The 24,444-nt window shown below is 47.7% G+C and overlaps 1 protein-coding gene across 1 annotated transcript in view; it reads left to right on the top strand.

The window, feature by feature from the left end:
- dchs2 (dachsous cadherin-related 2) overlaps positions 1-24,444 on the top strand; it is a 258,035-nt gene that overhangs the window by 226,815 nt on the left and 6,776 nt on the right. Inside the window, exons 17-19 of the mRNA XM_072496010.1 lie at positions 10,442-10,572; positions 11,851-12,137; positions 20,521-20,662. Of these exons, the coding sequence (XP_072352111.1) occupies positions 10,442-10,572; positions 11,851-12,137; positions 20,521-20,662 (560 nt within the window). The remainder of the gene's footprint in view (positions 1-10,441; positions 10,573-11,850; positions 12,138-20,520; positions 20,663-24,444) is intronic.

Genomic DNA, 24,444 nt, shown 5'->3' on the forward strand with positions numbered 1-24,444 from the left:
CACATCATGCAAGATATCAGGATGCGGAGGAGGTGGGAGTTGAAGAGGGATAAATGCAGTGACATACTGTTGTCTTGAATGCTCTTGGCAATGTCAAATCGTGCAACTCTGTCCAGGCCCCACGATGTACAGTCCCATCTCTTCCAGAGGGCTCAGGGAATTATGGTATTTCATTACCCTGCCAGTCCTACCATGCCAGTTCAGCATTACTCAATTCTGTTGTGAAACACCTTGTCCTTCAATAGAGTGGGTAGAGTGTCAGCGATTGTGTAGCATTGCGTTTGGGTGATGTGCCTGATCAGGCTGAATAATCAAGTCATATGGAGGCGGGTGAGAGGTTGGCATCCTTCCCACCCCCTAACCACGAGAATTTCTGGGTCCCATTCCCTGCCACCCGCCCCCCATAGCATGCACACATGAACAAGGGTGACCCAAACTCTCCACGACCCCCATTAGACTCACCCACCAGTGACCCTCCCAATCAGTCTCCCCTACCAGAACCCCCCAGACTAGAGACCCCCACCAGACCCCCATATCGGAGACGCCCCCACCAGAAGCCCCCCCCCCCATATCTGAGCCCTCCTGCATATCAGAGACCCCCATCAGCCATCCTTGCCGGGTAGCCATAGAGCAGTTCAGACAGAAACAGTGAAAAATCACACCTAACCCTTACACCTGCTGCCTCTGACAGAGATGTTGAAAGCAGAAGCTGTTACTTCATAGCAAGCCAAAACCACATCACAAGACTTTAAACCCATCAGACCCATTGATCTGCAAGGCTATTATTCACTTTTCAAAGAGAAAAAGCTTGACAGGGTAATAATTTCTAGACAGCCAGGTGTCTGGATTGCTTATTTTCATTTCACACTTGAATGCATCTCAAGTACCCTGCTTTGAATCTAACCTCAATGTTTATAAATATCTAGCTATGATCGACAGCTCCTGACCACATCAAAAGCAGTTAAGTGCTTTCTGCAGAGAAAAAGAAGTGAAAGGACTTAACTCATAGAATCATCACAGAATTTACAGTGAAGGAGGACGCCATTTGGCCCATCGAGTCTGCACCGATCCTTCGAATGTGCACTCTACCCATGTCCAACCCACTCTATCCCCATAACTCCGTAACCAAACCTGCACATCCCTGAACACCAAGGGGCAATTTAGTATGGCCAATCCACCTAACCTGCACATCTTTGAACTGTGGGAGGAAACCGGAGCACCTGGAGGAAACCCACGCACACACGGGGAGAAAGTGCAAACTTCACACAGATAGTCACCCGAGGCCGGAATTGAACCTGGGACCCTGGAGCTATGAGGCAGCAATGCTAGCCACTGTGCCACCCCAAAATAAACATCATGGGGGGGGGGGGGGGGGGGGGGAGGAACACAAGACAACAGGTAAACATCCAGATATTTACAAACTGATAGCTTCACTGATTACTTCCAGACAGCGGTGACTGATTAGGGGCGGGCGGAGCCTGATTACCACGAGGTCCACCATGTCAGGGCCAGGATGGTATCAATCCATGCATGCGTGAATTCTGATCCAGACGACCAGAGCATCACTGAGGCGTGGAGAATCTGATGCCCAGCCTGTTAATAGGATACAAATGGATTCAAATGACTCATTTGCATTTTCCCGTTGGCACGGGGTGCAAAACTCAACGTCGCCACCAGGGGAGAGTGGAGCATCGTAACGGGATCAGCGCCCATTACCTGATACAAAATTCTCCGCCACATTGGGAATTCCGATACAGGTGGCGTGGAATCCCCCCCACATTTCCGATTTATCTTCTAATTTCATTTCTGTGCTTTCTTTATTCCTCCAGACATTCTGTAGGGTTCAACTTTTAATATTGGAAATATGTTTCGCTTTTTTCATATTAACCTATATATGCTGTTTGACATCTGAGAGTGGAAGGGTCTAGATCTGTGAGTCCCACCCTTTTTCTTAGTTGGAGCATATTTATTCACAACTCTTATTTCCCTGAATGCCTCTCACTGCTCTGTTACTGATTACCTTCAAGTAGCTGTTTCCAATCCACTTTCGCCAAATCACATCAGCATTGTAATATTGTGTGAAACTTCTACTTTAAGTTTTTCTTCATCCTTTACATTAAGCACACTAAATCTAACCAAATTATGATCGCGACCACAAAAATGCTGCTCCCCTCATGCACCTATTCAGCTTCATTCTCAAAAACTAAGTCCATATTGCCTCATTTCTTGTTGGACTTGGGTCATTTCAGCAAATGGATGGCTAAACATGGAAATTTGGAAGTTGTTGTCCAAGCTGCCCTGTTTGTCCAGTAACTGCGCTGTACCAGTATCTCGCAGAGAGACTTGGCATTGAAATACAAGGAAAATTGTGAGGGACCTTGAGGAGGCCGAGGCGGATCGTTAACCCAACACTTCTGGCTGCAAAAGGATTGCTTATGGGTGCGCTTCTCTAGCTTCGTTGTGCTCAAACGAGAGAGCTAGGAGACCGGTGAATAGAGGGAGGCGCCAAAAACGAGAATCGCGCCGGGCGCCAAACAGTTTGTGATGCAACTGGCCCGCTCCCATCGGTGAAACCAGGATTCCACCATAGTGTGGCGAGAAGCCAATAACCACCAGTTAATCCCTATTTCCATACAATTAACGGGAGCCAGCCCACATCCAACGGCCTCCCATGATCCAGCGGCCTCCCCAGTTAGTGGTCACACTGGTGCCGATTAGTATTCCTTTTTTAAAACGTGAACCAGCGGAAGGGCTTCTGCGGGGAGCTGAGGAGGTAAGTAGCTATCTTCGCTCACAGGCAAAGAGCCCAGGGACACTGCGCTTGTCGCCCCAATGCTCGGAGGGGGGGCAACCGTTGTCCTTGCCCGTCTGCTCTACTGACTATCCGTAGCCCCCACTGACTGCTGAGGCCTCTGGCGCCAGAGACGGCGGCAGTATCTGCAGAGGCTTGAGGCGGTGGCCCATGTGCTGGACTCCACCTCACTCCCTGAGGACCTGGCCGCCCATCAGGCCAAAGTGAGACCCAGAGGGTGAGGCCTGCAACAGCCCAGGGTGTACTAGCGTCGCTGGTCGTTCGAGCAGAGGACTGGCAGCACATGTCACAAGAGGCTCCGCCTCAACAAGGGGATGGTGTGGCACCTGTGCCATGTCCTCGTGGACCTGGCCCCGCGTGGAGAAAGAGGGCACTCGCTCTCTGTCGCCGTCAAAGCACCGCAGTCCTTAACTTTTATGCCTCAGGATCCTTCAAAGAGCTGGCTCCTGCGGGATAAGGGTTACCCGCTGAGGATCTGGCTAATGACAAAAGCATGAAGACCGAGGCGGAGACCTGATATAATGAAGTCCATGTGGCCACCCAGGCTGTCATTGAGTTGTGCATCGGACTGCTTAAAATTAACTCCCAATGCCTCGACTGATCCCGTGGTGCCCTACAGTACACCCCTCGGAAGATTGCCAACTTTGTGGTGGTCTGCTGTGTACTCCACAACCTGGCACAGCAGCGGGCGACTTGTTGGAGGTGGGGGATGAGGAACATGTGGCCACCTCCGAGGAGGTGGAGAATGAGGGTGATGAGCAGGCGCGGGACCAGCAGAGGCTGGAGGACGATCCCGGGGAGGAAACGGGCCAGCCAGAGGTTGTAGGACAGGCGGTAGCGGCGCGAGTCCGCAAGCCTGGAGGACCAGGGAGGCCCTCATACTCACCCACTTCACATAGGACGTGGCCTGGTCCATCATCGCTTCCTTCCCTCCCCCCATTTTCCATCCTCCAGGGCACGTGTGACAGCAATCCAGGGCGCTGGGATTGTGTCGGCCCCTTCAACAGGTCACTGTCGAGGACAAGAGGGTGATGATAACCCGCAGAGAGCTGAGCGCAGGTGCTCCCCAATCTATGCCATAGTCTGACCCCTGCCTGCCTGCCGAATGCTCGCTCACACCCATCACCTGCACGCGATGTTACCGGGTGGGGTCGAGGGCAGGGCATGCCTGAAGAGATGAGCCAAGGGTTCGGAGGTCGACCTGCATTGCAGAATAAAGTGGCAGAGGCGTCACACTGGTTGTGATGAAGGGTTTTTAATGTTTCACAAGTGTCCAACAATGCTCCACTATCCTGATGGTGCCGCCCTACTCTCCCACCACCCCTCACCAGCTACATACCCACCCTCCCCCAGTGCCCTCTCAGTGATCCTCGACGTTCTTCGCCTTCCTTGCGCTAATGCTACGTCTAGGTGTGTCCCCAGGATGCACATCAGAGGTGGAGGCAGCCAGCTGCTTACCACGTCCTGTGGCCTGCGATGCCCTTAGCAGGGGTCATCTGGGGGCTCTGGGGCCAGAGTGCCCCCGCGCACTTGTCAGCGGCACATGCACAACCGGTCCGTCCTGTCCCGTATGCTGACTGCGAGACATGGCGTCGTCAGACGGATGGTCACCATCCGCACCCCATGGGACGGGTCCGGGTTGGCACTCAGCATCCCCTCCTCCCGGTAGGTGCCCATAGGGTTCACCTTGTGATGGTGGGGCAGCTGGATCGAGCCCCGGCTGAACTGCATTATCTGGCTCTGCCCTGGCAGTTCCCCAATGTCTGCACCATGGTGTCGACTCTGACTGCTCTGTCCTCGGTCACCTCCAGGGCCCGTTCCATGAAAGTCGTGAGGATTTTTATGTCCGGCACCCCTCCAGCAATCTTGGCCCTCTGCCGGCGATTGTGGGGGAGCTTCTCCCGCGGAGACAGAGGGCTTTGTTAGCCGCACCTGCCGTTCACATTGGTTGGAGAGGTGGGGGGAGTGGAGGGCAGTTGGTGAAGGAATTGTTGGGGGCAGGGAAGGAATGGTTGGGGGGGGGGGGGCACAAGGAGGGTTGGGGGGGCTGCTCGCTTGGGGGAGGAAAGATCTCGGGGGGGGGGCGGGGGGCGGGTGTCAACTCACTTGTGCTGCCTGCTTGACCTTCTTGTGACACTGGAGTCCAGTCAGCCGTGCTGACGGCCGCTGCCCTGTGGCTCACCCTCTGGGACCTTTGGGGAAACAGGACATCCCTCCTGGCCTCGACCGCATCTAGGAGCCTCCCCAGGTCTGCGTCTCGAAATCTTGTGGCCAGGCATCTCGGCGCCATGGCTGCAAGCTGAGTGGGGTTGGATTTTGGATTCGATTTATTGTCACCTGTACCGAGTGAAACGATTTGATCTGCTTCCAGTCCAGTCAGATCATTCCAGACATGAAAAAACATAGGACAGACATAAATTCACAATGTAAATACATAGGCACAGGCATCGGGTGAGCATACGGAGTGTGCTTCTACTCAGTAGGGAAGATCCAACAGACTGTCCTGGTCAACTCACATTGATGCAACAGTTAAGAAAGCCCAACGACGTCTCTACTTCCTACGGAAGCTAAAGAAATTTGGCATGTCTGAATCGACTCTCACAAACTTCTACAGATGTGCCATAGAGAGCATCCTATCCGGCTGCATCACAACTTGATATGGCAACTGCTCGGCCCAAGATCGCAAGAAACTGCAGAGTGTGGTGAACTCAGCCCAACGCATCACACAAACTTGCCATCCTCCCATTGATTCTGTCTACATCTCCCGCTGCCTCAGGAAGGCAGACCCCTCGCACCCAGGTTTGCCTTCTTCCAGATCCTTCCATCAGGCAGAAGATACAGAAGACCTGTATACATCCAGACTTAGGAACAGCTTCTTCCCCACAGTTACCAGACTCCACAACGACTCTCCTTCGGACTGATCTGTTCCCTATAAGACACTATTCACGACGCTCTCTGCTGCTCTTGCTTATGTAGTATTGGCTTTGTTATTTTGCCCTTGTTCCACACTGTAACTAATTATTTATTTGTCAATGTACTGTGTTACGTTTCCATTCATTGTAACTATCTACACTTTTTTGGTCTATTGTGTACGTTTCCTTGGCCGCAGAAAAATGCTTTTCACTGTACTTCGGTACATGCGACAATAAATAAATCAAATCAAATCAAATGTGCTCAGTCCATAAGAGGGTCATTCAGGAGTCTGGTAGCAATGGGGAAGATGCTGTTTTTGAACCTGTTAGAGTGTGTTTTCAGACTTTTGTATCTCCTGCCCGATGGAAGAAGTTGGAAGAGAGAATAGCCCGGGTGGGCGGGGTCTTTGATTATGCTGCCCGCTTTCCCAAGGCAGCTGAAGGTGTAGGCAGAGTCAATAGATGGGAGGCGGGTTCTCGTGATGGATTGGGCTGTGTTCACGACTCTCCGTAGTCTCTTACACCTTGGATGGAGCAGTTGCCATACCAGGCTGTGATGCAGCCAGATTGGATGCTTTCTATGGTGCATCTGTAACAATTGGTAAGAGTCAATGTGGACATGCCAAATTTCTTGAGTTTTCCTGAGAAAGTATAGGCTCTGTTGTCCTTTCTTGATCGTAGCATTGACATGGGTGGACCAGGATATATTGTTGGTGATGTGCACATCTAGGAATTTGAAGCTGTCAACTATCTCCATCTCGGCACCATTAATGCAGACAGGAGTGTGTATGATACTTTGCTTCCTGAAGTCAATGACCATTTCCTTAATTTTGCTGACGTTGAGGAAGAGATTGTTGTCGTTATACCACGCCACTAGATTCTCCATCTCCCACCTGTACTATGAATCATCATTGTTCGAGATCCGATCCACTATGGTCGTGTCATCAGCCAACTTGTAGATGGAGTTGGAGCCAGATTTTGCCACACAATGGTGTGTGTATAGGGAGTATAATAGGGGGCTAAGTACGCAGCCTTGCGGGGCCCCGGTACTGAGGACTATCATGGAGGAAGTGTTGTTTATCCTTACTGATTGTGGTCTATGGATTAGGAAGTCGAGGTTCCAGTTGCAGAGGGAAGCAGCAAGTTCTAGATTTTGAAGTTTTGATATGAGCTTGTCTGGGATTATGGTGTTAAAGGCGGAGCTGTAGTCAATGAATAGGAGTATGACGTAGGAGTCCTTGTTGTCAAGGTGCTTCAGGGGTGAGTGTAGGGCCAGGGAGATGACGTCTGCTGTGGACCAGTTGTGATGGTATGCGAATTGCAGTGGATCAAGGCACTCTGGGAGTATAGAGTTGATGTGTCTCATAAAAAACCTCTCTAAGCACTACAGAATGATAGATGTCAAGGCCACCGGATGGTAGTAATTGAGGCACATTGCCTGGTTCTTTGGCACCGGTATGATAGTGGTCTTCTTGAAGCAGGGGGGAACCTTGGAATGGAGTAGGGAGAGGTTGAAGATGTCCACGAACATACCCGCCATTTGATCCACGCAGGATCTTCGTGCTCAACCAGGGACTCCATCAGGACCCATTGCTTTCCGAGGGTTCTATTTCAAGAAGGCCAACCTGACTTCGGAAGCTATGACGGTAAGTATGAGTGTGTCCGAGGCTGCTGGGGCAGTTGACAAAAGTTTTATGGTTTCCTGTTGGAACTGAGCATAGAATGCACTGAGTTCATCTTGGAGGAGCGTGGTCCCAGCAAATCTTCTGCCGAGCCTTCATTTGCTGCGTGAGGCCTGTGGGGCCTCGTTAAGTGGACCAATTGTAATGTGTTGCTGGCCTCACCAGGCAGAGCGCCGGGAAACTCGAGGCAGTCCTGCTCACTACCACACTTGGAAATCTTTCCGGAGAATAGCGTCCTACGATTAATTGTATCACCAGGTAGCTGGGAGGTCCTGATATTCCCATCTCCAATGGGCAGGGATGCTTCATTGATCTGCACAGTAAGAAGTCTTACAACACCAGATTAAAGTCCAACAGGTTTGTTTCGAATCACTAGCTTTCGGAGCACTGCTCCTTCCTCAGGTGAATGAAGAGGTGGGTTCCAGAAACATATATATAGACAAAGTCAAAGATGCAAAACGATACTTTGAATACAAGTCTTTGCAGGTAATTAAGTCTACAGGTCCAGACAGAGCAACTGGAGAGAGGAATAATCATAGGTTAAAGAGGTGAATTGTCTCAAGCCACGACAGTTGGTAGGACTTCACAAGCCCAGGCCAGATGGTGGGGGATGAATGTAATGCGACATGAATCCAAGGTCCTGGTTGAGGCCGTACTCATGTGTGCGGAACTTGGCTAAAGTTTCTGCTCGGCGATTCTGCGTTGTCACGCCTCCTGAAGGCCGCCTTGGAGAACCCTTACCCGAAGATCAGAGGCTGAATGCCCTTGACTTACCCGAAAATCAGCCTTAATTGCTTAAGGATCAGGGGACATGGCAGTCATTGATGATAGATGGTGATGTCATGAAATGCGTAAAAAGAGAACCATGAGTTCCCTTGCAGGTAAATGGGTGTGAGGAGTGATGTTATGGCATAGGCTTGACCAGGCAGATTGGTGTGGGAAGAGTCGGAGCAGAAGTGATGATGGTGAACTCAACAGGAAGCAGGTGAATGCACAACTGTACTTATCTTTCCTGACCTGGTTTGGTTATTAGGATATTTCCTGCACTAAATTCAGTGATGAGGCACAATGGTCCTTCTGCTGATCTCCTCTGTGGCATCCATACACACCTTCTTTATGATTGCAGCAGATATGTTTTATTCGTTCACAGCATGTGGGTGTTGCTGGCTTGGCCACCACATGCTACTCAAGCCTTTCACCTGCTCTTGTAGCCACATTATTTATATGGCTGGTCCAGTTCAGTTTCTGATCAATTTTAATCGTTAGGATGCTGATAGTGGGGGATTCAGCGATGGTAATACCATTGAATGCCAAGGGAGGATGATTAGACCCTCTTGTTGGAGGTGCCATCAAAACAGTAAGCGAAAAGCTTTTCTCCTTATATGCTCTACAAAACCTTTCATACTTTTGAACATTACTATTAAATCTCCTCTTCAGATTCTCTGCTCTGTGTCAGCCATGTTTCAGTTGGTGGCATTCTCATCTGAGTTATAAAGTTGTGAATTCAAGCCCCACTCTAGGGCTAAACACAAAAATCAAAGCTGACATTCCAGTGTAGCACACAAGCACTGTCAGAGTTGACCTTTGTCAGATCGGATATTAAGCCATGGCCCACCTGCCTTCTCAGGTGGATGTACAACGGTCTTTGGCAGTATTTTGAAGAAAAGCAGACATGTTATCTTCAAAATTAAAGAAAAAGCAACCTGGTCATTATGGCATGCTAATTGTCGGAGCTAGGTGTGAGCAAATTGGCTGCTGTGTTTCCTATATTTCAATAGTGACTCAAAGTTACTTCAGTGACTGTAAAGTGGTTGTGTAAAGAACTATAAATGTTAGTAAGTCCTTCCTTTATTTCAAGGAACACAGCTTCTCTGGTTACCCCACATAGTTAGAGTGGGATAGCACCCTCTCTCAATTTGCTACAATTACTTAAATCCTTCCTTAGTTAGGATGGGTTCTTAAGAGACATTTCCAATGCTCTAGAGATTGCTCTGTTTATTCAACTTAAATGAACCCAATGAGGTTTGTGTTAGTCATGTGGAAAGGTGGAAAACGTCATGCCCCACCGTTTTTCCTTCAGGAATTATGCTCCTGTAGTAAAAATGGGCCAGACATTGCAACCAAAGGCAAATAATGGCAGTCACTGCTGACCTTTAAGAAAGCTGCCCACAAATATCTAGCGATTTCAATGGCCCTTTTCAAAGCAGTTTAAATCAAGTCAAGCGAATCTCCACACAACTGCAGTGATGGTAGCCAGCAGGATGAGCAGCCAATTACCGTGAAGTATTCTCACAGACAGTAAACCAAGAAGATGAAAGCACTGACTCTCTTTGTGTTAATTTCAAATTTTGAATAGGGAAATAAATTATTTACGATTGGATCAAAATAGTGCTAAAATACAGATAACCTTGTTTAATAAGGTGGAACTCCTGCAAGACCAAGGGCATAAGAATGGAAAGTCTCGGCAGTTAATTAAAAAAAAAAACTTTTTCCAATTAAATGGCAATTTATCATGGCCAATCCACCTACCCTGCACATCTTTGGGTTGTGGGGTGAGACCCACACAGACACGGGGAGAATGTGCAAACTCCATACGGACAGTGACCTGGGGCCAGGATTAAACCCAGTTCCTCAGCGCCATGAGGAGCAGTGCTAACCACTGCGCCACCGTGCTGCCCCAATCTCAGACTGCATTCTGCGGGTGAGGGCAGGGGGTTCAAAAGCGGACTTGCTAAAGAAGTGTAGAGTTACCGACTGCCATTTCTGGATTTCCATGTTATTCTGAATGTGTGTCGACTTCTGAGATTGCTGCCCGTTTCGGTGAAATAATGACTACAAACATTGATTGTTTGCTATCCTACCTAAATTGAGGCTTGCACTGTTATGGTACTGAGGTCTGAAGAACAATTTTGGTCACACTGCAGCATTTAGACAATATAATTTAGCAATTCAATTTTACAATAGTATGAGGGTTTTTGACAAATGGATAAGCACTTATCAAGCACTTTCAACTTCCCCACTTCTGTTTGAACTAGATTAGTTCTCCAAGCAGCTGATCGAGGAAGCCCCAAACTTTCAGTAAATACCACTATTGAGATTCTGGTTGTCGATATTAATGATAATGCTCCAACTGTTCCTCCTCTGAAAATTGTGAAGATTTCAGAAAGTAAGTTGGGCTTTGATCTTAACCTTTTATGGTATAAAGAAAATAGCAGCGCTTTTTGATTAATTATGTTTTTATGTGAGATTATTGTCTGGTAATTACTATTTGTGATATTAGACATGTTACTACTTATGATATTAGATATGTTAATATAATATATATCTCATACATTTTTATTAAGCATATAAATACTTCCGGTTTTCTTCCAGCATTGCTCTATTTTAATAGAAATGTTACCTGTTTATTTTAAATAGGTGAATACCTCTTGTAGTAGAGAAAGGAATATATTATGATTGTTAAATGACCATGTGTGAATATGCCAACTCACATGAACTGTGATCATCTAATAGCTGTACGAGGTTGTGATTAAGATTGCTGTTATATATAAGTGCTTCCATAGAAGGAATAGAGATGTGCCCATATAAGTAAACTTCTGTTTGAGTCAAGCATCAGTCATTTGAAAACGCTAACTCAATTTAATGAGTAGGGTCAGTCGTAAACATTTAGCTATTGCATAGTGGCACAATAATTCTAATAGGACATAAACTCTAAAACACAAGTTTCCAGAACAAAACTGAAAAGATTAAAATAGCTTTGGTGTAATAGCTTTGGTGTAAATTATTCAGTTGACAGTAAAATTAATAGTTCCCAATAGGCACAGCATTTTCTGTGAAATAAATATATGGCACTGGGTCATTTTTCTTGTTTTACTTGTGTGAGAGATCTATAACCACCCTCCCTCTACCGTGCCGCCTAGCCGATAGTAGTCTCTTTATTTTAAATGGGTTAATGGCTCTATTGATGTTGTAGACAAATGATTGTTATACAAGCTCATTCAGTGTTAATTCAATAATATGGCAAATAGTAATTTCTAGACTGATATATCTATTGAATATTCACAATTCCTATTAAGTGCACGTTCTATGAGATGAGAAATGTAAAATACAAGGCCTAAGGTCCATTTCTTGGCTATCTCCAAATAGGTCCCTGCCCAGATTCTGATAGGTTCCATTATGTCCCTCCCATAGGATGAGCATGCTCAGGTTTGATGTGAGTGTAACTATTCTGTTTTCCTCCTAAAAATTGCCATAGATTTGCAAATTAGGTAATTATAATGTCCATTGTTCATTCTGTGAGTTTCTACTTTCTACTTTAAAGCAACAAAATAACAAAGATGCTTCAAATACATGTTTTAATTGGTTTGTAATATGATAGCAGGTATTTACTACCAAAATGAGGTTATCGTTAACTGTTTTTTGGTAAATAATTTATGCTTTTCAGATCTCCAAGCTGGTTCTGTTCTTACACAGATAATGGCCAGTGATATGGATCTAAACCCCATTCTTTCCTATTATTTTACTCGTAATGGTAATCCGGAAGGTAAATTTGCTATTAACCGCAACAACGGAGTCATCATTTTGATTGAGGCTCTGGACTTTGAAAAACAGTCTGAATACTTGGTGAAGATCAAGATTTCTGATTCAGTGCATGAAACTGAAGCAGCTGTTCGAGTTTATGTAGTGGATGTAAATGACAATTCACCTCTCTTCTCTCAAGACTCTTATCAGGTAGAACTGCAACATTGATATTTAGAGATACAAAACAAATTTGTGTAATCCCCACGTGTAGGTGCAATATGTTGTATGCTTGCAGAAGTCACATAGTGTGGGGGCAATTTTTAGCCCGCGATCGCCAGACAGAGAACAGTTACACGGGTGGAAAATTCAGATAGAGAATCGGGAAACGTGATTCTCACCTGTGACGTCACGAGGTTCACACCCACAAAGGCAGAGAACCTAATTTTAATGAATTTAAATAAGTTTTAATATGATTAGCCAGCACCCCCGCCACACGATTCCCCCCTCATTGAATATTCATACCTATCCGATGTGACGCCACAAGGGCTCTTTCTAGGAAGCTCTTCAGAACAAAGAGGCAACCTTTTCAAAAAGACTGTAGTTCAAGAAACAGCTGCTCCTCAGAGAAAATAGACCCCTGCAGAGCTATATAAATAAACAATGGTAATCCTTACTTTGATGCTGCCTGAACCTCTTAATCAAAAGGTTTTTAGAAGGCAATGAACCATGAAATTGAATGTCAACAGTGCAGTTCAAAGCTTTTCGGCTTCTTGGCATGTACACAGGCTTGAAAAAGATAAAGGGCAATGAAATTCATAGTGAAAAAAATCTTCAAAAGTTTCCACCACATTAAAGGGAATACTTTAACCTTCATCTCACAGATCTGTGAACTTGCCGTGCTGACAAACTGTCTAAAGCATTTAAGTCTACAGATGGGAAGACTTTCATTCTCTTCCCAGTGATCTTTAATTATGACATGCTGACAGACAATTTAAAGGGATGAATGCTGCAGATGGAAGACTTTCACTCTCTTCCCAGAGATCTTTAATTTTAACATGCTGACAGGCAGTTTAAAGGGTTTAAAGGCTGCAGATGGGAAGACCAGCCAAACAACCCCCGTCCCAGTAAAGACCCGAACCTGAGCACCTCCACCCCAACCCAAGCCCCATCTGACCCCACGAAGGACCCCCTCGGCACCCTGGAGGCAAATATAGAGAGGACATGCACCCCCTTGGAGTGCAAACTGCCAGGTGCTCTTTCCTCAGGACATGCACCAATTCACGCCAGCGGACTCCCAGCTGAGGGACCTGGATCATCCCAGGATGCAGATCAGTTGGGCGCCAGCCCGATAATTACATCCAAATTAGGTTTAATCAGGTATTTCCATATTCCCACTGGGTGTGCGCGGGAAACCCTCTACACCCACCCCCGTTATAAGCCTCACAAGACCTATGGAGACAGGTTGATTAGCCTCCCTGTGAGCCTCATGGAATATGAACTTTCCTGATGAGAAGTGGGGCCCGTTTCAATAGAGTAATGGACTCTCACATAAAAACCAGTTTGTATGAGAGCCGACTTAGAGAAGTCCCAGCTGGGACCTGTGCGTTATGTGTTTAAAACAATAAATCGTTTTTCTTTTATGTTCTCGAACCGGACTCCTCTGTGACCATAAAATTGGCGATGAGGGTAAAAGTGGAGCTACAGTCGCCGCTGCTACCTGTCAAAAGCACGGCCAACTCCTCTCATTCTACTGGTTTCAAGTTTGCACCATTTCCAAGTTTCCGCTCTTTGGCAGACTTGATGTGTTCGACTCCAGCGTGGAAGACTGGATGCAATACGTGGAGAGTATGCGGTATTTCTTCAGGGCCAACACATAAGTGGTGACGAGCAATAGACGGTGATACTATTGACCGCCTGTGGGGCCTCCACCTTTACTGTAAAAAAGTGCCCGTGTATCCCGCAGACCTGGACTCAAAATCATTCGAGGAACTGGTCACAGTGGTGGCAAACCACTATGACCCCAAGCCGTTCGTCATCGTGAAGCGGTACCATTTCAGTATGGCTGAGACGACCCCAGGGGAGTCTATAACAGAGTTCCAGACACGCTCATGGAAATTTCCAGAATTTTGTGATTATGGCCCGCCTCTTCCTGGAATACTGCGAGATTGCCTAGTCTGTGGAGTGAACAACATGGTGACCCAGGAGGTTACTGGCAGAGCCATTGTTGGACCTAAAGAAAAGCTGCAGAAATCGCACTTTCAAGGGAGAGTGCAGAGAAGACTCCATGAGCTCCAGGGGATCACCGAGTTGGAAGTCAACAGCGGGGGACCAGCACCACCTCGACGTGCAGCGATCCCCGGGGTCAAGATTCCACTCTGGGCTGAACACCGCTTAAGCTAGGCCTGATGGTCCAGGACTGCGATAACCAGACATGACTTCTCCCCCGAATTGGTAGAGGGTGACCCCAGGGTTGCGAGACATGCGACCACAAAAACCACCAAGAGCAAAAACCGCAGCCCAGCCAACAGGTGGTGCCCCCCCCCCCCCCCCCCCCCCCCCCCCCCCCCCCCCCCCCATCCACAGTAGACGGCACCCAGAGCCCAAATTTTTCATTTGGATCAATCCGGCGATGAAGGGGCTGGTTTAGCACAGTGGGTTAAATAGTTGGCTTGTAATGCAGAGGGGATCGCTGCACGTCGAGGTGGTGCTGGTCCCCCGCTGTTGACTTCCAACTCGGTGATTCCCTGGAGCTCATGGAGTCTTCTCTGCACTCTGCACTCTCCCTTGAAAGTGTGATTTCTGCAGCTTTTCTTTAGGTCCAACAATGGCTCTGCCAGTAACCTCCTGGGTCACCATGTTGTTCACTCCACAGACTAGGCCAGCAGCACGGGTTCAATTCCCGTACCAGCCTCACCGAACAGGCGCCGGAATGTGGCAACTAGGGGCATTTCACAGTAACTTCATTGAAGCCTACTTGTGACAATAAGCGATTATTAATGAATTATTATTAAGAATGCATGCCGGTGAACTGCATTGCAGCACCCAGAGCTGCCCTCATTCGGATCACAGTGCAAGTGAACGGTCATCCCCTGAAGATGGAACTGGACACGGCAGCCGCAGTCTCGATCGTTGGGAAACAAACGTTCGAGCAAATTAAATCAGGGGTGCAACGGTTGAGCTTATGGGATACGAAAGTGAGACTGGTGACCTATACAGGGGAAACGCTCACCATAACGACGATGACTCCGGTGGCCTATGGACAGCAGTCTGTTCGGCTGCTATTGATGGTCATTAAAGGCCACGGTCCGAGCGACTGGCTACAAGACTTCCGCCTAGATTGGTAGCAGATTTATCAGATGAGCTCCGGAGGGAGGCCTCTGCAGAGTGTTGGGGAAATAACCCAAAGTTTTTCAAATAGTTTAGGAAGGATCAAGGATGCCATTTTCTAAAATTCAAGTGGACCCTGAGGCACAGCCCCACTATCTTTGGGCCCGGCCGGTTCCCTACACACGACTGCTGAAGGTCGAGACGGAGCGATTCGCCAATTGGGCGGCACTGCCAGTTCTGTGCTGAAACCACGGATAAACACGGTTCCACTTTGTGGCAACTATAAATTAACAGTAAATAGGGAATTCCGATTGGACAGGTATCTGATCGAAGACTTGAATGCAAAATTGGCTGGAGGTCATTCGTTTACAAAACCTGACATGAGCCACGCATGTCTCCAACTAGTATTGGACCCCAAGTCACCTATTTAGGATACTGAGTAGACCGGGACGGCCTTCATCCAGTGGAAGAGAAAGTGTGAACGACTCGCCAAGCCTCTACTCCGGGGAACTCAACGGAACTGCACTCTTTTCTGGGGCTCATAAATTCTTATGGAAAGTTCATCCCGGGCCTCACGACCATACTCGTCCTTTTGCATACGCTATTAAAGAAAAAACAGCAGTGGGCGTGGAGAGCATTTCAGGAGGAGGCGTTTGCTTGGGTAAAGAGGCAATTGACGTTGGCTGACCTGCTGACGCACTACGACCCTGCCAAACCGCTGGTGGTCACATATGGTGCCTCGCTGTACGCTTTGGCACCAGATTGTCACACCGTATGGATGATGGGAAGGAACAACCGATCGCATTCGCTTTCAGGACATTGGCCGTGGCGGAGCAAAACAATGCACAGATTGTAAAAGAAGAGCCGGCTGTGGTATTGCCGGTCAAAAAACTCCATCAGTCCATGTACGGGTGTTGTTTTACTATCCTGACAGACCACAAACTGTTATTGGGCCTCTTTAAAGAAGACTAGGCGATCCCACTGATAGCATCCGCTCGGCTCCAGTGATGGGCAATATTAATGGTGGTGTACGAGTATACAATTGAACATTGGCCAGGCTCACAAATTGCGAATGCCGACGCATTGAGTCGTCTCACTGCCGATCCGCCCAACATCTTCCCCCAAGGCAGACAAAGTCATTGCCAAGTTAAATTTTATGGACACACTACCGGTTTCTGCAGCCCACTCCGCGAGTAGACACAAACGTTTTGTTGTACAAGGTCCGCCACAGTGTGTTATACAAAAGGTCAGCACCCAAGGTTGCCCGAGGAATAATGGACCTTCTCAACCAAAATATCGGGATTCAGCATTGAAGGCGGAATCCCATACTACGAGATCTGCACAACAGACATCCAGGGGTTTCGATGATGAAAATGCTCATCGTAGTTACATCTGGTGGCCAAGCCTAGATGGGGACGTATGGCAACTGGCAGTGTGGTGTCTGCCAGGAGCAACAGAAGCTTCCGTTCGCTGTGCCTCTTCACCTATAGGATTGGCCAGGCCGGCCTTGGGAGGGGCTTCATGCCGACTTTGCCGGCTACTTTCCGGGATGCATGTTTCTGATCATCAACGATGCTCATTCAAAGTGGCTCGAGGTCCACAAAATGTCATCCACTACACCGAGGGCAACAATTGAGAAGCTTTGGCCCTCGTTTAGTACGCATGGCATTCCGGAGGTGATGGTCACGGGTAGCAGAACGGCCTTTACCAGCGTGAAATTCGGGAGTTTTACGAAGGCCAACAGGGTGTGGCATATCCGCATGGACCCGTACCACCCAGCCTCAAATGGACTGGCTGAAAGGGTGGTGCAGACTTTAAAACAAGGTCTAAAAAGCAGACCTCAAGGTCCGTGGAGGCATGGCTGGCTTGGTTTCTGTTTTACTACTGCACCACCCCACCGCGACCGGTGTAGAACCAGCAGAAGGTTTGATGGGCAGGCAGCCCCAGACCCGCCTTAGTCTCATGTTCCGAGATATTGGTGGGAAAGTGCTGTGCAGCCAGGAGAAATAGGGGTAACCCAGATACGTGTGTTCAGACTCAAGAGCTCGGGACACGTGACGCTGTTTATATTCGGAACTTCAGCGACGGTGCCAAGTGGTTCCTGGGACGATAATACAGCAAACTGGATCTGTCTCATGCCAAGCACGAGACTGAACAATGAAGAAGCACGTGACCATATCAGGGGCAGGGGACCAACATTACTCCAAACTCCCCCGGAGGTGCCAGCTGTTCCAAAGACCTCCCCAACACCATTATGGGGCCTCGCTCCTTGGGGGGCCGACGGAGAGATGTCAGAAGTCATCAATTCTGACTCCAATATAGACACCCAGACATTGGAGGTTTCAGACGGCGAACACAGTGGAGAACAGTTGCCAGTGGTGGTGCCTCCCAGGCAATCAGCAAGGAAACGACGTTCCCGCATATAACACATGCCCTCTGATTTAGCCCCGCAGGTGCAGGAAGCGCAGCTGCAAGCAAAGAAGTGCAGCCCTCCTGCTCCACCTTCCTCGGAAGGGCCTTCGGACTTTGGGAGATGGGGATGTTATAAACTGATGGGGCCTACGGGGACAGGCCGATTAGCCTCCCTGTGAGCCTCGTGGAATATCATAGAATCTACAGTGCAGAATGTACAGTGCAGAAGGAGGCCATTCAGCCCATCGAGTCTGCACCGGCCCTTGGAAAGAGTACCCTACCTAAGCCCACACCTCCAACCTATCCCCGTAACCCAGTAATCCCGCCTAACCTTCTTGGACACTAAGGGCAATTTTCACATGGCCAATCCACCTAACCTGCACAGCTTTGGACTGTCGAAGGAAACCCACGCAGACACGGGGAGAAAGTGCAAACTCTGCACAGTGACCCAAGCTGGGAATCGAACCTGGGGCCCTTGAGCTCTGAAGCAACTGTGCTGACCACTGTGCTACCGTGCCTCCCGAATATGAGCTCTTAATGAGAGGCGCGGCTCATATCAATAGAGTAATGAACGCTAACATGTAAACAGACCTGGATGGGAGCCGGCCGCGAGATGTCCCGGCTAGGGCTTTGTGTGTTACATGTTGCTTAAAATAATAAATCGTTTTTCCTTTATGTTCTTGAACCGGACTCCTCTGAGACCACAAAATCTCCTTTCTATTTTATAGTTTATAATTATGATCACTGCTTCCAAGATGATTTTAGGATATAAGAACGGAAGTAGGCAATTTAGTCCTTTAAACCTGTTCCACCATTAATGAGAACACAGTTGATCTGCAACCTAACTTTCTATACTTGCCCTTGCCTCATTTCCCTTAATATATTTGGTGACCAAAGATTTAAGCTAGTGTCAGTTGCATATTTCATTATTCACAATTAGATCTAGCGGCATCTGCACTTTTGTGGGCCTGGTAAATTACCAATTGAGGAAGGAGTCCTGTAGACATTTTGGGAATTACATTCCCTTTTATCTATTGAGTCCATATCTGTCCCAATCAATGGGTGAACCATTAAAATTCTAGTAGTCATTTTATTTCTACCCATCTGTAACCTGTCTGCAAATTTAATCTTAGGATATAGGCATTCCTGGCAAGGCCAGAGTTTATTACCATAGGTGCCCTTGAGAAGGGGGTAGTGGGCCAGCTTGCATTGCTGCAGTGTGTGTGACTATTGCCAAGGGCTGTTAGGTAACATGTTCCAGAAGTTCAGTCTTATTAAATGATAGCTATTATGGGGTAGTTTCCACTGAGGTTCCCCAATCTTCCACTATTAATTTGGAGACCCTGGAGAAAGCTTCCAGGGTAATCTGTTATCTTCCACTGAATTATGTCAATCCTCTGTGACAGATTTGTTTTTTAAAATAAATTTAGAGTACCCAATAAATGTTTTCCAATTAAGGGGCAATTTAGTGTGGCCAATCCACCTACCCTGCACATCTTTGGGTTGTGGGGGCGAAACCCACGCAAACACGGGGAGAATGTGCAAACTCCACACGGACAGTGACCCAGAGCCGGGATCAAACCCGGGACCTCGGCGGCGTGAGACAGCAGTGCTAACCTCTGCACCACCGTGCTGCCCTGTGACAGATTTGTTTAACAGATACCCGATTCAGACAGATGCACAAAACTCCAGTGTCCAGTTGATAATTTGCTTCTCCGTGAAATCCATCGCTTGAGATTGAAGTTGTTTGTCTCATCTTTAGATTATTCTGCACACCAATGAGCTTGTGAGAGGTTGATTCAGTTTTATCAAATCGTGCACAGCTTACCATGGTGTTGTTCAGTTTTGACTTGACTAAGTTTCTCCTAAACTCTCTAGATCTGTGAAGAACCTAGGAATTGATAAGTGAAAAATGACTTGAGATCCATCTGTTTCGCCCTGTCAGTAATGTTCCGATAGGGAAAGAATGCGTATGCTACATCAGATAGAAACTCGTGATCAGTTTCTGTGCATGTCAGATGCAATATTGCCCTTGTTTTACTATCCTTACACTTATGAAGAGTGACCTTAATAGTACACAACAAAGTCAATTGATAAAGTAACTCACTAGTAGAATATTTCATTTTGAGAGAGGAGCGAACTGGAACAATTGGCGTACTTTTAAGCATATATGAATTTCCCCTGTTGCAGAGTTGGCTTATCCTTGACCCCTCCTGTTTGAAGGAGCCTGGTAGCAAGATTAATATGGGTGACAGTAGATGTAGGATGTTGAGTTTCATTTGAAATTCACAAGTGTATAAAACAAAGATCTTGAATGACTATGTTGTTTACCAGTTATTAAATTGAAACATATATTTTCTACAATACTTTGTTTTGATGGAAAAATAATTGATTTTAATATAAGCAATGGCACTAAACAATCTAATTCAATAAATAATCACAGAAAAATGTCTGGTAGACACAACAAGTAATATTTTTTGAAAGTGAACCCTATAGCTGTAGAAACAATTTAGGTTAAAAAAATACTTAATCTCTGACAAATTATAACAGCATTGGTTTAAGTTGTTTTCTAGCTCTTGTAACTGAGGAAGATAGTAACTTATTGAAATAAGCCATTGAGTGTTCTTGGGTACATAACATTATTAAATTCCAAAATAAAAAAGTAGTTGTTTCCCTTCAAGGCATAACAATGATGGAGGTCAACTGATACAGTGGCCTAACCTAGAAGGAAACCAGAGTCCATAAATTGCAACTCAAAATCTGTACTTGTTTATACTGTTTTTTAATATTACCATGCAGCTTTGTATTAATCTTTTGTACAAGAATTGGCTTTTTGATTGATCTGTTGTTTCAGATTATATTGCCTGAACTCTCACCAGTCAATACCTACATTCTGACTGTATCTGCTACAGATAAAGATTCGGGAGTGAATGGAAAAGTTTCATATAGAATCGTTCCAGAAACTACTGCGGAGTTTTATATTAATGCTGAAAGTGGTAAGATGACAAATTAACAGCAGATAGAACACTCATTGTAATTCATCATGCGGCCAGAAAACATTGGCTACAGCAATAATTTTGGTGTCCCTAAAAAGATTAACAAATATATTTAATTCAATAAATGCCACTTTGGCATTGACATGTATGCATCTAAAGTCAGCAAAAATAATGTACCTTGCTCTCTTATGATTTGTGTAATCCAATGCAATGTTTGTCCTAAAAAATGAAAATCTGGTTATTGTATTTAGCATAAATGTAATCAACAGGATTTTGTAGTGGAAATAATGACACTCTGCTGCTACTGTATAAATCAGACAGTGACTTCCACTGGCTACACAATCGAAGTTAAATGCAGAAATCATAAACTTTCTTCCAGAAGCTTTGCTATATCAGTATCTTGTCAAAACACTTGGTCATTGAAATACATACAAGAGCAGGAAGTTGCTGTCTTAATGTGATGTGCACCCACCAAAATCACCAGAATTAGAGCTTATCTGTTAAAGTGTAAATACATTTTTGACACCATCATAAGTTCATAAGACATAGGAATAGACCACATGGCCCCTCAGACCTGCTCCTGCCATTCAGTGAGATCATGGCTGATCTTTAGCCACAACTCTACTTTCCTGCATGGTGCCAATATCTTTTGATTCCCTTAAAGTTCAAAAATCTTATCAATCTCAACCTTGAATATACACAACAGTTGAGAATCTACAGACGTTTGGAGCAAAGCATTTGATTTATGATGGGAAAGGGTGGGAAAAGCTCCCGGGGGCAGGCAGCAGTGGCAATGTTTTTTAAGGTATCTCACAGAAGGTTAATTCACAAGATTAAGGGTAATTTATTAGCGTGGATAGAAGAGTGGCTGACGGACAGAAGACAGAGAGCCGGGATAAATGGGTCTGTTTCTGGTTGGCAAGATGTAACTAGTGGGGTGCCACAGAATTCAGTCCTAGGGCCCCAGTTATTTACAATCTACATTAACGGCTTGGATATAGGGATAGAAGGTTCCATAGCCAAATTTGCGGACAACACAAAAATAGTTGGGACAGTAAATTGCAATGAGGATATTGATAGGTTAGGAGAGTGGACCAAAATGTGGCAGATGGAGTTTAACATGGATAAGTGTGAAGTCATGCATTTTGGTCAGAAAAATGGAACGGCGACTTATTATCTAAATGGGGAGAGACTTTGTGGTGCTCCGATGCAGAGGGATCTGGGTGTCCTCATGCAGGAGTCACAGAAAACTAGCATTGCAGGTGCAGCAGATAATAAAGAAAGTGAATACAATGTTGGCATTTATAGCTAAAGGAATTGAGTATAAAGGTAAGGAAGTGTTGTTGCAACTTGACAAGGCATTGGTGAGACTACACCTGGAGTATTGTGTACAGTATTGATCCCTTTATTTGAGAAAAGATGTAGTGGCATTGGAGGCAGTTCAGAGGAGGTCCACTAGATTGATTCCACTAGATGATGGGCATGATTCTCCATTGGCCGACGGCAAAATCTGGAAAGGCGATTGGGAAGAGAATCAGCCAATATCGTGGCGGGCGCTGGGCATACGCCAGATTGCCATGCTCCGGTGCCTTTACAGCAGCATCAATGCATTCTACTCCGCACCTGCTGTAAACGCCGTTTGCATATTAGCGGGCTTGACCCCATATTCTCCGGGGCTCCTAAGATGTTCCGTCTCTGCCGGGAGGAATTCCCGATGGCGTGTTTCACTTGTGATTGTAAAAAATCGGTGAACAGGCGCCATGGCTGATGAAGGAGAGAGAGGCTGTAGGACATGCAGAGGCAAGACCATGGGAGCTGGATGGGCTGGCTGGTGGGGGTGACCTCCGCCAGGACCGAGGAAGGGCAGTAGGGATGGGCCGTGGGGTCAGGGTGACCCCCGACGGGACCGGGCGTCCAGGCACGGATCACCATTGCCTCGGCCTGTAAGGCAACCACCTTGTTATACACCTCACTGACCGCCCACCGTGGCTCCTGATCGTGCAGAATGCCACCGGCCGTAGGGGTGCCCCCACGCTACCGCACCTCAACCCCTCACCCTCCCAAACGTCCACCTCCTGCCGGCGAGGCAGCACGCAATCCACCCAAGAGCAGCGGCCAAAATAACCCTGCAGGAGGGCGCCGGACAGGGGCCACGGAGCGTACCACTGGCATGGGTAGCACCAGCCAACGGTACACCTGGCAGCAGGGATGGGCACCAGGGCCAAAGGTCCCCACAGTGCCGGACACCGACTCGGCCAGGGGTGCGGTGGGCATGGTGCCAGGCTGAACAGCCGATGGTGGGTGTAGATGTAGCCCGGTGGACCTGGTTGGGCTTGGAGGTGCGCACCATGCTAACATGTCTGACTTTCACCCACTGTAGACAATGGACTTCAGATTTCAACCAGGAATGGTGGCCTTCGTCCTAGTTGCCACAGCCCTAGGAGATGCACTGAGGCTGTACGAGCTGGAGCTGCTCTAGCGAGACCAGCAGTGGCTGAGCCCCAAAGGAACAAGAGGCAGCCGGTGACGATGGAGAGCCGACCGCCCAACAGGCCGAAGAGCAGGTGCAAGAGAGGCGCCACATGAGACCTCATGTGTTCTGACAGTGTCGAGGACCTGCTAGACCAGGCATGCTGTCGAAGAGTCCGGCCGAGTAGGGGGATAGTGAGACATTCTGCCAGATAATGGCACATCTGGCACCGGGGTGGGGGGGCGGGATGGGAGAGGACACCCGCTCCCGGTGGCCGTCAAGATGACGGTCGCACTGAACCATTACGCAGCTGGGTCCTATCTGACGCCGAGTGGGGACCTGTCCAGAATCTCACACAGCTCGGTGCATTTACAGCGTTGGAGGCCCTATATGCCTTGTTGCCACAATATATCAAATTCAATGTGACTGTGCCCACCAGGATGCCTGGGCAGCGGAGTTTGGCATCATTGCTGAGATGCCCCAGGTCCAGGCGGTGATCGACAGGATGCATGCCACCCTACCAGCACCGGCCCATGACAGGCCGGTCTTCATAAGCCGAAAGGGAGTCTACTCGATGAACATACAGCTGGTTTGTGACCATGAGCTGCGCGTCATGCACGTCTGCGCCTGATACTCGGGCAGTGTGCACAACGCCTTCATCCTGGCACGCATGAGGTACTTGACCTCTTCGAAACACCCCTTTCCCCGGTTGAGGGGTTGGTCCCTGGTGACAAAAGTTATTCACTAAGGCCGTGGCTGATAAAGCCCATATGGAGACCACAGACCGACGTGGAGACCCGCTACAACGGCGCCCATGCAGTGACCAGGGACGTGATTGAGCGATGCTTCGGCATCCTGAAGATGCGGTTCAGGTACCTCCAATATAGCGCTAGGAGGCTCTCCCACATCTTGGTGGTTTGCTGTGGACTCCAGAACATCGCTTAGTAAAGAGGCGATGTGCTAGAGGAGGGGGATGAGCGCCAGTCCTCTTCCGACGAGGAGGACGCAGAGGAGGTGAGGGTGGGCAAGGCATGGGTCCTGGGAAGGCACAGGAAGCCCACAATGTGTGACTGGGGCAGTGTGCACGGGACGCTCTAATCGTCTCCACATTCACCGACTTGATAGCCTGGTAGCGGCAAGGACATCCCATCCCAACCCCCTCTCTCCCTGCTTAACCATGCCCCTCCCCTTGTAACCCCCTCTGCGGTTCCTACCTACTTTATTACGGGTTGCGGATCCTGGGTTGGTAGTAACAGCGGCTCTGGTCCCTGGGATGGAGGATGATGATGACAACCCGCTCTGGGATGAGGTC

The sequence above is a fragment of the Scyliorhinus torazame genome, chromosome 3 (genome assembly GCF_047496885.1).
Source record: "Scyliorhinus torazame isolate Kashiwa2021f chromosome 3, sScyTor2.1, whole genome shotgun sequence".
Lineage (NCBI taxonomy): Eukaryota > Metazoa > Chordata > Chondrichthyes > Carcharhiniformes > Scyliorhinidae > Scyliorhinus > Scyliorhinus torazame.